The sequence below is a fragment of the Teleopsis dalmanni genome, chromosome 1, assembly GCF_002237135.1.
Source record: "Teleopsis dalmanni isolate 2A chromosome 1, ASM223713v2, whole genome shotgun sequence".
NCBI lineage: Eukaryota > Metazoa > Arthropoda > Insecta > Diptera > Diopsidae > Teleopsis > Teleopsis dalmanni.
Window position 1 is genome coordinate 186,269,943 of NC_051846.1, and position 16,499 is coordinate 186,286,441.

General features: G+C 28.4%; 1 protein-coding gene across 1 annotated transcript in view; it reads left to right on the plus strand.

The window, feature by feature from the left end:
- The first annotated feature begins 10,130 nt into the window (after window positions 1-10,130).
- The window catches only part of LOC119670737, a 30,723-nt gene continuing 24,354 nt past the window's right edge, over window positions 10,131-16,499 (plus strand). The window contains exon 1 of the mRNA XM_038081135.1: window positions 10,131-10,628. Coding sequence (XP_037937063.1) covers window positions 10,155-10,628 — 474 coding nt within the window. The 5' untranslated portion in view covers window positions 10,131-10,154. The remainder of the gene's footprint in view (window positions 10,629-16,499) is intronic.

Here is a 16,499-nt window from a genome sequence, read left to right on the forward strand (position 1 = left end):
TGAAAACGGTAATCTGGTGATAGATGTCCAAAGCATGCTTAATATTTGGAGGGATCACTTCTCGAAGCTACTAAATGGCGGTAGTAGCAATGTGACTGAAAGCGAAGATGATCCCGAATTTTCAATCGTTGACGATGAAATAATCGTCCCGCCTCCCGATCATAATGAAGTTAAAACAGCTATAACGCGGCTCAAAAACAACAAAGCTGCAGGCGCCGATGGTTTACCGGCTGAGCTGTTTAAAGCTGGTGGCGAAGAGCTATCAAAATGCATGCTACAGCTAATTCGCAACATTTGGTCGGATGAATGCATGCCCAACGATTGGAATTTAAGTGTGCTTTGCCCAATCCACAAAAAAGGTGATCCTGCAAACTGCGCCAACTACCGCGGGATCAGTCTTTTAAATATCGCATATAAGGTTCTATCAAACGTACTATGTGAAACATTAAAGCCAATCGTCAACCAACTGATTGGACCTTATCAGTGTGGCTTCAGACCTGGCAAATCCACTCTAGACCAGATATTTACAGTGCATCAAATCCTGGAGAAGACACAAGAAAAACAAATCGACACACACCACCTATTTGTCGACTTCAAAGCTGCTTTTGACACTACGACTAGAAGCACACTCTATGCCGCTATGTCTGAATTTGGTATCCCAGCAAAACTTATACGGCTATGTAAAATGACGTTGAGCAACACCACCAGCTTCGTTAGAATTGGAAAGAACCTCTCCAAGCCGTTTGATACCAAATGAGATTTCAGACAGGGTGACTCCTTGTCATGTGACTACTTTAACCTAATGTTGGAAACGATAATTCGAGCAGCAGATTTAAACCGTACTGGCACAATATTCTACAAAAGTGTAATGCTGCTTGCATATGCCGACGATATTGATATCATTGGTCTGAACATCCGCGTCGTCAGTGCGGCATTTTCCAACTTAGAAAAACAAGCAAAGCAAATGGGTTTTGTGGTAAATTAGGACAAAATAAAGTACTTTCTGTCAACAAACAAATCTGCTGAGCGTCTTGGGACCTACGTCACTGTTGACAATTATAAGTTCGAAGTTGTGAAAGACTTCGTTTATTTAGGAACCAGCTTAAACACCAAAAATGACGTCAGGCTAGAGATTCAACGAAGAATTACTCTTGCCAACAAATATTACTTCGGGCTAAGTAAGCAATTGAGAAATAAAGCCCTCTCTCGACAAACAAAAATCACGCTCTACAAATCCCTTATCATGCCGGTCCTGCTGTATGGTGCAGAAGCTTGGACAATTACCAACAGTGATGAGAAGGCGTCAGGAGCATTCGAGAGAAAAATTCGGAAGATCTATGGTTCCTTACGCGTTGGCGACGAGTATCGATTAAAATGGAACGATGAGCTGTATGAGCTATACCGCGATATTAACATAGTTAAGCGCATAAAAATTCAGCGGCTACGCTGGCTTGGTCATGTCGTGCGAATGGAAGAAGTGCTCCGACTAAAAAGGTATTTGATTCGGTACCCGCAGGTGGAAAACGCGGTAGAGGACGTCCGCATCTTGAGTGGAAGGACCAGGTGACCAACGATTTGGGGGCTCTCGGTACTGCCAACTGGCGTCAGAAGGCAACTAATCGGGCTGACTGGCGGAGGCTACTCGACGCGGCCAAGGACGACACACGTCTGTAATGGCCAACTAAGTAAGTAAGTAAGAGTCGCAAATATTTATTACACAAAATATTTTTTGTACGAAATATCATAAATAACTACAATTATAAACATATTAAATAAAAAAAATGTTTATTTAGGTAAATATTAAAATAATTTTATCAAGCAAAAAATGTCAAATATTTGCCTTTAATGGTGGTTTAATTGATGACAGTCCCCCTCGGAATGTATGTCAGTATTACAATTTGGGCGTACGCACTATTTCCATTAAACAAAATTGAACTTGACATTAAAATATGAAATACATAGGAAGTAACTTGTGGACTAATAGAAATTTATGTGCTCAGTCGTAACGCATGTTTAACTGCACACACCCACATAAAAAATGTACATAACGTAAACAATTAACTTAGAAAAACTAAGGCGTAGTATATATGGTAAGACAAACATTAGAGAATTTTTTTATTAGATAGACAAGAGAAAAAAAAATGAAGTGCGGAAACTACAGAAAAAGTTAATTATAACAATTGGCGTGTAAACACTAGTGTTGGCAAGTAAGGAGAAATTAATACCCTAGATTATACAAGCAAACTTATAGGGGCCTCCTTGCCGGATATATGTGTATTTATATTAAAAATATGGCAGCACTTCTCGAGTAAACCAAGTGTTGCCGAAGTGTTTTATTTGTATTTGAATTTGTTTGTTAGTTAATTAGTAAAGCCAAACGAAATATACAAAATAATCAAGTGAACATACATGCTAGTTTATTTACTCGTATGTTGGCATAATGTATAGCATGATGTGTACATAAGTACTAAAAAATTAAACAGCACATCTAAACTGAACTTAACGAAACTAAACTAGTAAAGTAAAGTAAAGTAAACTAAATAAATACACACATTAAATCCTTGAAACTTTTCCATTAGCAAGTAAATTTTTCACTTTATTACAAGGCAGACATAGTAGTAAAAAAATATTCATTAAAAAAATAAAAAAATATTAGTAGAAAAAATATAACAAAATTAATTATTTTGACTAATAGCAGAGTAAATGGTCTTTTGTTGACTTTTTGGCAAGTTAAAAGAACAAAAAATGAATTCTGCTATTATCGCAAATAATATTAGAATATTATTATAGAGCAATTCTGTGTTAATTGTCTCTGGCACTTAGAAAATGGAAATTATTTTGTAAAAGTAAAAAACTTGGAATAGTTTAATTAATAATCTTTTCATTGTCAGATCTCTAATAAATTTAATAAATTAAGTTTTTATATTCTCCACTTTAATGCTTAATCATAAAAGAACTTTTAATTAAAATTCATGCTTTAGGAAAGGAGAAAAGTTCGAAATTTTTTTAATAATTTTATTAGCAAAATTCTTAGAAATTTTTTTTATGAATTTTATTTAAAAAAAATAGTTCGCACGTACTGAGATAATCTAAAATAGAGAAAACAATCTTTCTGTTTTAATTTTATGAGTTCCTGTAAAAACTTGCTATGCAGTTAAAGCTGTTATGCAGTTTTTCGCATCCAATTTGCATATTTTATCCTTCCAAACTATGTCCTGATGCATAAAATTGTGTGTGAGCACACAAAAGTCACAAATTTATGGCTTAAATACTGTCAATTGCGAATTACCCAAAAGTTTTGATGTTATTTGGAAATTAGCTGTGAATAATGTATAAAAATTATTAGGTCTTATGTTTTTGTTTAAAACGAAAAACATTATTTTGAATTTATTACTATTTTTATCAAACAAAAACTGCAATAATGGTCATAGACAGATATTGTGAAGAACTTTCCAACAATAAGTACAAATGTATCTATAAATTGAAGGACCATTGCAATAAGTGTATTAAAGTCAATTAGTTATAAAAGAGAAATTAATCAAATAAAAATATAGATATATTCATATTTGTTCCATGAACTTTTAGGCGACCTGGTCATATACCAGGTTAATATAACTTATTAATTTATTTACACAAGGGTTCTCATGTTTACTTAAGTTAATAATATTTATTTAACAATAACTTTGTTGTTGTATATTTAACTGAAATTCTATAACATAAGCTTGTTGAGTAGGAAAATAACCAAAATTTGGTTAAATTGGTTGAAGTGATGGTTTAGAGCTTATAAATTGGATTTATAGAATCTAACATACACACAACCAACTGGAAAAGTGATACTGAAATTCAACTAAACCACAAAGTATTTTGTAGAAGTTGTTACCTGAAATGGGTAAAATTTATTAGAATGGGTACAAAGAATTTTTCTACATACAAAAAAGTTTTAATAAAGTTATTAAATTAAAGTTGGTGACATTTTTTATGTAGAAATATGACAGAATAATTAATTTGGATTTTAACTTTTAGAGTATCAAAGCAAGTAGTAATTTAAAAAAGAGATGAAAAACTTATTTTAAAATTAAACTTTAAAAAATTAAAATAATTTTTAGATTTAAGGTAGAAGCAATTTTTTTTCAAATATTAAATAATTAGAAGCTTTATTTAACTATTGGTTAAACAAAATGATTTTGTTTTTTTATAGTTTTAATATTTTTTTATTTGAATTAGTGTTCATCAGACTTTTTTTCTAATTTATGCGTGGATCCATTAAAATCTCATGTACATTTATACATTCATAAAGAAAGTAGAAAAAAGATATATATACGTATATATAATATATAACTTAATAACTACCTAATAACAATATATAACTTATAACTTAATTCTTATTATAAATTGATTAATTTTATTGCATTCATATATTAAATTTGTCACAAAGTTTATAAAACAGTTAGTAAATCATTGGGGACTGTATATAGCAGTAATTTTCATTTGTCTGTATATTCGATTACCTGTAATCTGTCTGTGTATCTGACTGATATCTGATGTTGACAAACTATTTTTTTTCAATTTTGGTTTAATTGTTTAAAACTTTGTATAAAAGGGATTTATTAATACAAGCAGATAGAAAAATGTTGATCAAATTGCTTAATTATATTATTTAGGATCCATATAATGCATATATTTAGGATATTATTCTCATTATATTCCACAATAAAATTGTTTACTGGTTGATAACATTTGTGTAAGTTTACCACCAAACTCTGTTATCATTCAGCACATTACCAACTAATAGACAGTTACTCTGACTCTTACTCTAGACGGTTACTTTGGCTCGATATGAGGATTTTTGATTTTGTAAGTTGACAAAAAGTTGAGGTATGGTATACATATGATATATGGTAAATCCAGAATTTTTTTAACATAAATATTTTTCTACTTTAAAACAGGCATATACCATACCCTGTATTTTATGTGTTTTAAGGTTCTTTCAAACTCGGGCATTAAAGACTATAGTTTGTTTAAACAGTCGAAAATTGCGTTATATTTACTTTAAGTTGTTCAAATAATCAGAGTCCCCTGAAACTATTCTCGTTGTACCGCAATGAACCTGTTTCTTAAAGTCGAAGTGTTTTTGTTTATCTAACATATATCATTTGTCACTGATATCTTTCATCTATATAGAACATAAATGCAAGACAATTGTTGACTGAATACTTTTTCAACATTTTTCTCAACATCAATTGGCAACATTATTAAAAAAGTTTGTAGACATTAATCACATCTGTGGAAAAATAATTTTTCTGGAGTTATATTTATGGTATATTTATAAATAAAGTTATTTCTTCAACTTGAAGGTTGAAAATTAATTATTATTAAAAAATGGTAAAAAAGTAATATAAACTTAAGTGGAAATTATAAAGTTTTTAAATTTTTTCGAGAATAAAGTTTGCTTGCTCTTTTGTATTTACAAAGCATTTTTAATTGCATTTTTTATAATTTTACCTTAAGCATTATTTTTTAAAGAGTGTTTGAAAAAAAAATTAAAAATAAAAAATTAAAATAATAAAAATAATCCATCGTAAGTATCAATTAGAGAAAAAACACGAACATCAATGAATGCATTAATGATAGATTTCTTATTTCTTCATGTCATTTCTCATCCTTAAAATTTCAAACAAGTGGTTCTAACTAATGTAGTTACTTGTGGATGCAGGTTTAAAAATGTGTGTTATAAATCTTCTAGCACAAACTATCACAAAACTTTTTACTCACATCCTTATGGTTAAAACCATATCACTTACATGACAACTTAAGAAATATTTAAACTATATGTGAAGAGTATCGTAGTGGGTTGAATTGTTTCTGTATTTGTGCAATTTATTTGTTAATATGACGCAGGACTATCGTCAAGGAGATGAAAACAGACAGATTACTAGGAATTAAATCTGAGAAGTATCTAAAAATAGAGTAATATTTTTATATATGTGAAGTATCCAACATTTTATGGAAATTTAGAAATAATTTTAATTTTAAATTTTAACTGTGACTACCTCTGAGTTTGATCTCATGGCTATAACCTGATCTCATGCATATGTAATTTTAATGTTCTTATTTTGTGGTTTGACCCAAAGAATACTGTTTTGAATTATGACTAATAGTTTGAAGTTAACATAAATAAATATATATTATTAAAAATTAATATTAGTAATTTATCCTTATCATTGCATTACATGTAATAATGTAATAACATTTTACAATTGTTAATAAATCAATGTGAAATAAAAGTAATTTTTTGAAATTAATATCATTTATGCAACAAAAGACATTTCTTCATTGATAACATTGATACAAACACATTTATTTCATACAATGATTTCACAAAAACTCATTCAGTTAATGTATCCTGTTCAATATTTTATAAAAAATGAATTGCATTTTAGTTCGTAATCTTCGTTTTACAACCGATTTTACAGTGTATGACTTGCATTGTGTTTAGGTATTTAAAATAAACTCTAATGATATTTTCACATCATCAAATTCCGATTTAATTGACTGAACGGAAAGATGGCGTAGATAGATTCCTGAATCAGAACTGCAAAAAAATAAATTTTTTATGACAAACAGAAAACAACAAAGGAAGCAAAAAGAAAATTTAATACGATTTCAGCATATTGAATAGTTTTACTGTTAGTTCAATGCTTCTAAAGGAGAATGCAACTGCAACTGAAAATATCGAAGATTTCATGTGCGAATGCTATGAAATGGTAGGAACGGAGATAAGCTTTCCAAGAATAGATAAATCATTTCCAGCATAATAAACTCACATATGCTCAGGAAATGCATTATAAAAGGCATAATATATAAGCTTCTCTCTTGCATTTTATATTTTCCTTTTCGTAACTAGATATACTGTTCGAGCACACATAGCAGATCGTAAACAACATTTACCAGGGTGTGGTAGGTAGTTAGTAGTTGGCTGAAAATATATAAAAAATATATACCTCATCAAGAATGAAAAGAGAAAAAAACATTTTCAACGGGAGTTAAACTGTAAAATGCAACAAACTCGTTAGTTTGTTAAAAATATCAAAAAAAAAAAAGAAAAATAATAAGAATAAAAACAGGAATGTTATCTGCAAAACAAAGTAACAAACAAGCAATAGCAACAATTTTTTCTAAGCAATTTAAAGTTACATGACAGCCTATGAAAGGTCGTTAAACTTGCCTGTTTGCAGCAAATATTGCACATGTTACATGCCAAAACTGCAACATGCAGCCTACATAACAGCACTGCCATACACACTCCCGCAGATATTTTTTATATTGCATATATATGTAATAGAATGGCACGAGTGTAGGAACGTAGCAAATTGAAAGGAAGTGACTGCTTAAAGTAAAATGCCACAAAATACAAAAATCAAAGCAATTGTTGTGCACGAGTCATGAGAATTTTTTCCTTCCTCTTTTTTTCAAGTTTAATTTCATTCGTTTAGTGTTGGTGAAGGTGTACGAACTACATTGGTCAAAATGTGGCTCTAAGCTATTTAAAACGGTGGAAGGGCAACGAATTTTGTATGCCAGAACTTTGAATGAATACTAGAAGCACACGTGTTCCGAAAACTGAGATATTTGGCACGTATTTGCATTTCTTTACGAGTGATTCAAGCGCTTAAAGCCAATTTATGTTAAATTTCTACCTCAGCTTTTCCTATTTTGGGGTAAAATGTAATTCCCTTTTTCATTTTTTTGAAAAACGTGTAAAACATTTTAAAAAAAAGTTGCATATATTTGGCATATAAAGCTTAACTGCTTTGAGAATTTTAATCTTACTTTAAAATTGATTATTTTTAAAATTACTGGAAAATTTCTGGTAAAATTATATTGTTAAAATTATACTTAAACATGCTATTTTACCACAAATGTATTAAATTTTGTTAGTCAAAATTCTTCGAAATTCGGAAGATACACATATCAAAGCGTTTGTACCTCATAGCGTATGAGTAACGTTTAAATTAGTTACGTATAAAGCTAAATTTATTCGTTTTAAACTGAAATTCATTGGAATGACTATAAAATTGATATGCTTTTAGATTAAAATGGAATGTACAATAATTCAATTGTATAAATATGTAATTATATTTATATTACATAAATATGTTAAAACTGTATTTGCAATTTTAATCATCACTAAAAAAAATTAATCGAAAATAAATTAAATTCATTAAATTCAAATATTTATTAAATTAAATTAAAAGAGGTGTCAATATATTAAAACAAAATTATTATTGAGAATTGTTTTGCTAGCAGAAAGTTTAATACTTTTAGTAGTTTTATTGACTATTTAAGGAATTATTAAAATTAAATTTTTTTTTCCATTTTTTATCTTATATTTTTAATTTTTGTGTTAGTAATATTTTAGCAAAAAAATCTTTTATCTATCTTATACTATTTTCTATGTTAGTATCGTCTTTATGATGTATTGTAATTACTTATTCATGCTTTTGTTGTAAAATGTAGAATAACGATCCTGCCTCTCTGTGATGTCCAAGAATAATAACTAACCAATACTTCAATCTGAAGCTAAGATTGCAATATATAATCTGTTACGTATAGCTCATTTTACTCTATGGAGTAGAAATTTTGAAAATTTCAGTTAGGAATAATTTAAAGCCTGTGATGCCTTAAATATCTTTAATTGCTAAAAATAACTTGGACTGGTAGCGTAATCAATGTAGAAGTACTTAGAGGTACTTAACGAGTACATATCGTACGCAATTTGAAATACGATGTATTGCAACTTATTCTAGACGGTTGTAAAGACAACTTTTTGTTTTGTGCGGCTAAAAAAATTTTGATGGCTTAAGACGTACATTAGCAAACCGACTTATGAACTACCATAAAACTAATATAAACCATAAGATCAAGAGAGAGACACTAAAGAGAAAGATAAGTTTGTAAATAATATATCTTTCATTTAAATTAATATGATATTAAGAGTGCTTTATACCGAATCTTCTACACATTGATGACTCCATACAGAATAAATACTAATACTGTATTAACAGGTAGTATATTATTATATTTATTGTTGAATATATGTTTTACATTATATTCAAAAATTATTTGTTGTTTAATGAATCTAATGCGGATAAGCAATCAAGGAAGAACAAAGAGATGTGTTTCTAATTCTAATGTAGCTAATGAAACTAAAAGATAAAAGGGCTTTCATCTACATATAAAGCAGTCTCCAAAGTTGATAATTAATTAATAGGTCAAAAATCCTTGTATTAAATAAATTATATATTTTTTATTTTGTTAGGTGGAAAAACATTAAAAAAATTTTTAAAAATATTCATAACGCAAAAAAGTATGCGTCGAGGACTATTTAATATAAGTAACAAAAAAACTAAATCAATATATTCCATCTCAATATCTGTTTGATTTTTTGCTTAGATGTCAGTAATTTTTCGCTGTCTAAAAATACTTACTGTATGAAACTACAAATAGATACTTCTGCCGATCTTAAGCTGATCAAATATCAATATGAATAATATTATTTAAAACAATCTCGTAACTTGCATATAATATATTTATAAAGATAATTATTATTCTTTATAATGCTTTTTATATTTAAGCATTGATATAGTCAAAATAAGCTTTTCCTTTTATATATTTTATTAACATGAACGTTTTATATAAAAATAAAACTGATTTCTGATTTTGTTGAAATCAGATATATTATTTTAATATTAATATTAATATATTTAATGTAGTGGTATATATAATATCATTTTATATACTAAATATATATATACAATACAATTAATTTTTAAATTAATATTTTTAATGAATACATAAAAATTCATCAATAATATTGGTAGTATATATATAATGTTATGATTGCTTCCATGTCGACTAGATTTACACTTCTATTTGCTTTAATTTGATACCTAAATTTTGAAAAATTTGTTTGGCTTTAAAAATTTATTGCATTGATTAAGAACTAAAAGTAATCATTAGTCTTTAAAGTAACTTTTCTTAAATAAAATTTATTTCATTTTTTACTTGCAGTAGAGAAAATAAAAAATAAAACTGCAGATACATTTCAACCACAAAAGAAAATCATTTAAAGGAATAAACCGCAAATAATCAACATGTCGCCTGCACAGCATGTCGTCGATGATGAAAATGAGACCCTTGATCTTCACGTGGCAGCCAGTACAAGTAATCAGAAAATGAATTACGCAGATTTAGAAGCAAAGTGGAGGGATGTGCCAGATAAATATTTTATAATTATTGCACATTTTCTTGCTGGTCACATTAATGATACAGACGCCATGGATCGGTTCAATGGTCCTATACTAAAAGCAAGCATCAAATCAGTATATTGGATTTTTATTATACAATATGCAATTTTGGCTATGTTGGGCATTATCATGAATGGTGCCATCATTGCATATGTTCTATATCATCGCCTGTTTAAGGATGTGACGCACGCGTTCATAATAAATCTGGCGCTGTGTCATTTTGTGCAATGTGCTATTGTACTACCGATAACGCTGATGGTATTGTTAATCCAGAATTGGATTTTTGGACAATTTTTGTGTTTCTTTCTGCCAATGTTGCAAGTAAGTTGATATTTTATTAAAATTTAATACATAAATAAAGTCAATCAATTTTAGTAAAACTATTTATTTAAAGTGCATTTTAATTGCATTTAATATAAACAAATTTTACAAAGTTATTTTCATTTTCAATTAAATTGACATACACTTAAGGCAATACTCTTATTCATTTCATTAAAAATATTTAATATGCACACAAATGTATTTCAATCAAAGCATTGAATTTTTGCTTTATTTCTTGTTATAAGAAATATTAAGAAATATAAGTATCTCATACAATTTTCTCCTGCAGCTGTTGTCAGTATTTTGAAACAATAAATATTTTCAGAAATTTGTTGCAAATTGTAATGGAATTTCTGCAAGTTGAAATTATTTATTTGCACAGACATATGAGCTTCTGTCTTTTGCAAGTTGCAAGTTGCAAGCCAATAACTCTACCGGACATGTGCATTCAAAGATAAAGAAAATAGATTGAAGGACATTAAAGTCACTCAAGTAATTCAATCAAGTTCTGAAATAATTCTTGAAAGTCAAACATAAGAAAATAAATGATAACCAACTGTGGTATAATTTTGCAGATATTTCATTGACGAACAAATAAAAAGTAATAAATGCTGCTGACATACTAATGTATATGTAAAGGCTAATAATAATGTAACACAAGTTAAATGACATTTTAGAGAGAAATGTTTATTTAAAGTTATTCATTTCTTAACATTTTAATATATAAATAATTGTATTAAATGAAATTCCGAATAGAAAAGTTTAAACAGTAATGAATTGTAACAAAAAAAGTTTTTATTATTAAATTAATTTTAAAGTTCATCTTTACTTCATAAATTTATTGAGTGCTTTCAAATATTTGAGTATATAAAATGGAACCTGTAATTATCAATGTGTGTTAAAATAATTATTAAAATTTATTTAATTTAAATATAAGTTTATTTATAAATTTATTTATTTATTTGTGAGTTAACATTAAAATTAATTTTAAAGTTAACTAAGATTGAGAAACTGGATTGCTAGGTCCTGCATCCTTTATTTATGAATTCATGATTTTAAATGATTATGAGCCTGGTTTCTAAATGAAAGAAGCTATTTTAATCTGCAGTCCACATTTATGCTGCAATCTGATCGAATTTAACTTTCGTAATAAACTTTTATTAAATATTCTAAAGAGTATGAATATAAATGAATATAAATAAGTACATTCTAATAACAACTGTGCTTAAAAATGTAATTACAATTCTACATTTTTCTGGTAAATATCATGAAATACTTGCAAATTAACTTGATATTATCCTTAAAAAGCTTTTCAACTTCATACCTTAATTTTATGCCTTTTTTAAGGGTTAAGGTGAACGTGTTTTTAAGTATACCAACATCTCCATTCCATTTATATTTATCTAGTCAATGTATTCTTTTGAAATTTGCCATAAAATAGTTCACCTTGGGAATACTTCAATGTAACTAAAGATGTTACTGCCAAAATAACTGTTAAAATCTGAATTTACCCAGCTCAGTATTTGAAGTTGTAATGCGCACACGAATGGATGTTAAGAGGTCATATAAAGACAGAAGGATGGACTACTTTCATAATTGTTTATGGTAATGCCATTCCAAGAACACTCAATATTCCAACACATTGACAACAGATTCTATGCTGTTTGTCTACTGAATCTGCACATGTACGTATGTTTATGAAAATTGTATGACAGTATGATGAAAGGTAAAATTTGGATCCGTCCAAATTGGGAGCACAATAACAAACCCAAAGAAATTTATTAGGTTGTCGCAGTGATTTGTTTTTACATTTTATAGGCAAAATAAATGGGATGCCCAAAATATGTACACAATTCTATGTATAAATATTGCAGTGAATAAACTAATAAAATTTTGTTCAAAATTAAATTATGGCATTGATGTGAAAGGACACACAAAATGACATAAATTCTCAGAATAGATAGATACAATAAAATAATTGAGATTATTGAAAATAAATTTGTTTGTGCTATAAAACCTAATGAGTTGTTATTGTTTTATGACACGAGTATATATTTTTAGTTTTACCGCTTTTAAAGTGTTTGTATATTACATTTATGTTATTTATTTAATATCCTTTTTAAATAATTGCCACAATTCATTGCACGTGATGCTCATTATTTACACGAATGGCAAATTAATTTAATTTAGTAATTTCCATGTCAATCATCGCAATGGCAGTTCAGTTCACTTCGAGCACCGCAAACAGAGATAAGCAAAAATTGAACATTATTTCAAATTCTTCCTATTATCCTTGTAGTCTTGTTTTCCGAAGCTCACAGTATACTTCAGCCATATGCCAACAGGCTGCCGTAGTTTACTAAGCACAACTTAATCGCCAAGTGTTGTCATGAATTTGCAATTATCTATAATTGTGTATATGCATCAATGCGGTTTTTCTTTACAGTGTACATTAAACTCTCTACACTAAAGCCCGTTGAGTATCTGTGGGTTTGGCATTGCTTTGCTAGCTGCTCAAGTGAACGCTAAAACGACTCTGTTGTGAACCTTAATGTTTGGCTGGCGTGGCAGTTATATACACATCTATGTATATACACCTTTCTAAAGATGGAGATAGATTTAAACTTAATGCAGACAGTAGCGTTTTCAGTGTAAAATCTAAACAAAATAATTTTACTAGTTATTTTACTTCATGCCATTTGCCTTTTAATGTCCTGCAATTATCATTGTTCTGTGGTGTATACTTTGCGGAAATTTTCTCTGAATTTAGATTTCCTTTTATTTTTAGAACTGCAGCTTGTAACCCATAAAGTTTTATATAAAATTAAATGAGAAAGTAAAAAAAATGTACACCACTGTTGCAGAAAATTCTTGTTTATGACAAGGATAAACACGGAATATCGAGGCACTTAAAATGCAGCTCGGGAAAAATATTTAAGTTAAGCAGCAGCAACAACTTGAGGCAAATACGTGACTTTATTAGAATTTAATATATTTTATTATTTACAAATTCTTCTTCGAATAGCTTATTATTTTTACAATGATTTTAAATTTTCATTTAGAATTCTATTTTCAATATATTGAATAATAAGAATAGAGAAGTGTAATTCCGGTCCTATATATCATAAAAGCTGTTGCTTTTGAAGTAATGCATTTGCTTTACTGTATATACTCGTATTTTATTAGATAGGTTATTCTGAGTCAATAATTAAAATAGTTGTGTTAATTTATTAATAGATTATTATTATATTTGATTTTTATATTGTACTTCTATTTCTGTAATGTGAAAAAATTTCATTCTGTTCCATTCACACAATAAAACTAATGGATTTTTAGATGCTTGTATCGCTGCCTATTTATCTGTCCGACTATCTGTTAGTAAGCAAACAAATCACTTACATCTTTAATTTATCACGCAGACTGAAATCCCAAAACTTCAAAAGACAAGTCCAAATTTAAACTAAAGGTTGTCTAACCAATATATTGGCACGCATTAAAAGATTTTTCAATCTCTTTTATACCAAAATTTGCCAACATTTTTTTATTAAGTGAAAAGGAAGACGAAGACTGTTTGTACTTGCCAAAATCAATTTCGTATAATTTTTAGGTGACTTTGCTTCTTTTTTCTTGTAGTTCACTTATTTTTCAATAGTCTTATTATCTAGGTATGCTTCATCAATATGCACTATTATATTTGTAAAATTGAAAAAATAAATCTTAAAAATGACTATTATATTCTGAAAATAAATTCCGAAAAAATAACATCACGCTATATTTTTAACTTTACCTCAGCTAATCAGTCCTACTTCCTAACCTATTCCTACTTAACAACTGTCAGAAACATTATAACTTCTGCAAACTTGATTCATTGAAACAAAATACCAACTTTTATTGATTTATAGACCAATGAAATCCAATTTATTATAGCTATTCATCTTTAAATTCCATCTCGGTAATATTCAAAACCAGCACCAAGCAAGAATGCTTTCTAAAATTAGGAATTCTCAGCGATATTTGTTAATCAATTGATTAATTTATATTTACTTGTTAACTTTAAAACATTTCCTTTTTAGTAAAAAGTTTTTACTTGAAAGTCAATTTCTTCTGAAAGAGTGTTCAAAGAACAAACCATTGAAAGTATTGTCAATCAGAAGGTATGATAATTTCCTATCTTTCTGCTAACCAATGAATTTCATTCCAAAAAACTGATAATCTTAAGGTTAAGGTTAAGAATAAATCGTGCTAATTTTTAACAACTTGGATTGATGAATTGAATCGAATTTCTGAAAGCATACTACCTATGTATTGTGTGAAATAAGTGTCAGTGCGATGAGGCAAGGCGTGATCTATATAACGGGAGAGGTAAAATTTCTATCCACTACTAGTGATATAGTTTTAAACAAGTTGTCGCTGCAAGTAAGAAATCTTTTCTGGTCGAATAATCTCCACAATTTTCACCCAAAAATTCATTCAAATGAATGAATTATTATGCCTGCAGTCCTTCTACAATTATATATTCAAATTTTAGCACCTCATAGTGGTTGACATCCTTCATATTTTACCTAATACAGAGCATTATCTTGGCATTTATATTTAACTTTCGCATTGATTTGATTAATTTGGCCATACTTAACATACAATTTTTATTTTTCGGACTAATATAGTTGGTTCAAAATTCAAAAACCATGTTCTACTTTTCTTTCAATTTCATCTCGTCTGGAACACAATTTTACTGCTTTTGGATGTCAGATTCTAATGATCCTGCTAGTTTTTCTTCATTAATTTTTAATAGATATCTTCTTTTAATTATACCTCTAAACGTTTTAAGGCGTCCATGTTTTACATTTCATTTCGACTTTCGCAGTCATTGGATATAACTCACTTAACTTCAAGATATAGATCATATTGTTGGCACTAAAAATTTTAGAGTGTGGACTAATTGAGAAAGACCTACTTTGTGTATAGATAGCTTTAAATTTGTACCGCTTTCAACTTATTTCTTGATCGACTTAAATCCTTAGTTAATGGCCTCAGTAAATGGTACTATTCTAAATATATTTGAATAATTTAAATTCTTTTCTGCATTCTTTTTTTATTGTGTAATACAAATACAAAAAAGAGGATCATTCTAATATATTCAAAAAATTTAAATTCTTTTAGAATCTATTTTTTTTGCCAGATTTAAATAAATAAATAAAGTGAAATAAGTTTAGAATACAAAAGAAAGCTTTATGAACAGTTACTGTTCAATTAAGTCACCAAGTATTTATTGAATAATTTTCCTATCTTAACGTTTACAACGGCAAGTACTTGGCAAGTTTCCAATATTTGAATGCAAATATATATTTCATACTAAAAATTTGAGAAATTCATTTTTATTGTGATACAAATTTTTATTGCAACTTTACAGTGTGAATATAAGATTGTGAATATCTGTAACGTGAGATTCTTTTATAGATTTAAGCTCTCACAAATTTCTTTCTGTGAATATCGCCATTAAAGAATGAATTGACTGTTACTTGTATACTGAATGTTGCTCTGCTGTATTTTTAGATATTTCTATATAATAAGCATATTCTTAATCTATGATAATAATTGCTTCTGTTGTTGTAATATGGTTACATTATTACATTATTACGATTGTTTGTTCTAGCATTAACTAAAACAAACAATCGCTAAAAAAGCTACTTATATGTTACTTTTCTCTACCTGCGTAGGTTGATTTTAATATTTGTCTTTTGGTACACATATGTTACAAACGGGTTAAAAGTAACGGCAGAAGTTTTATGCTAAATCTTTCATATGCCAAGAGATAACAAAGCAAGCCAATTGAATTTAAAATCCATATTCAATATTTGCTTTTAAGTTGAA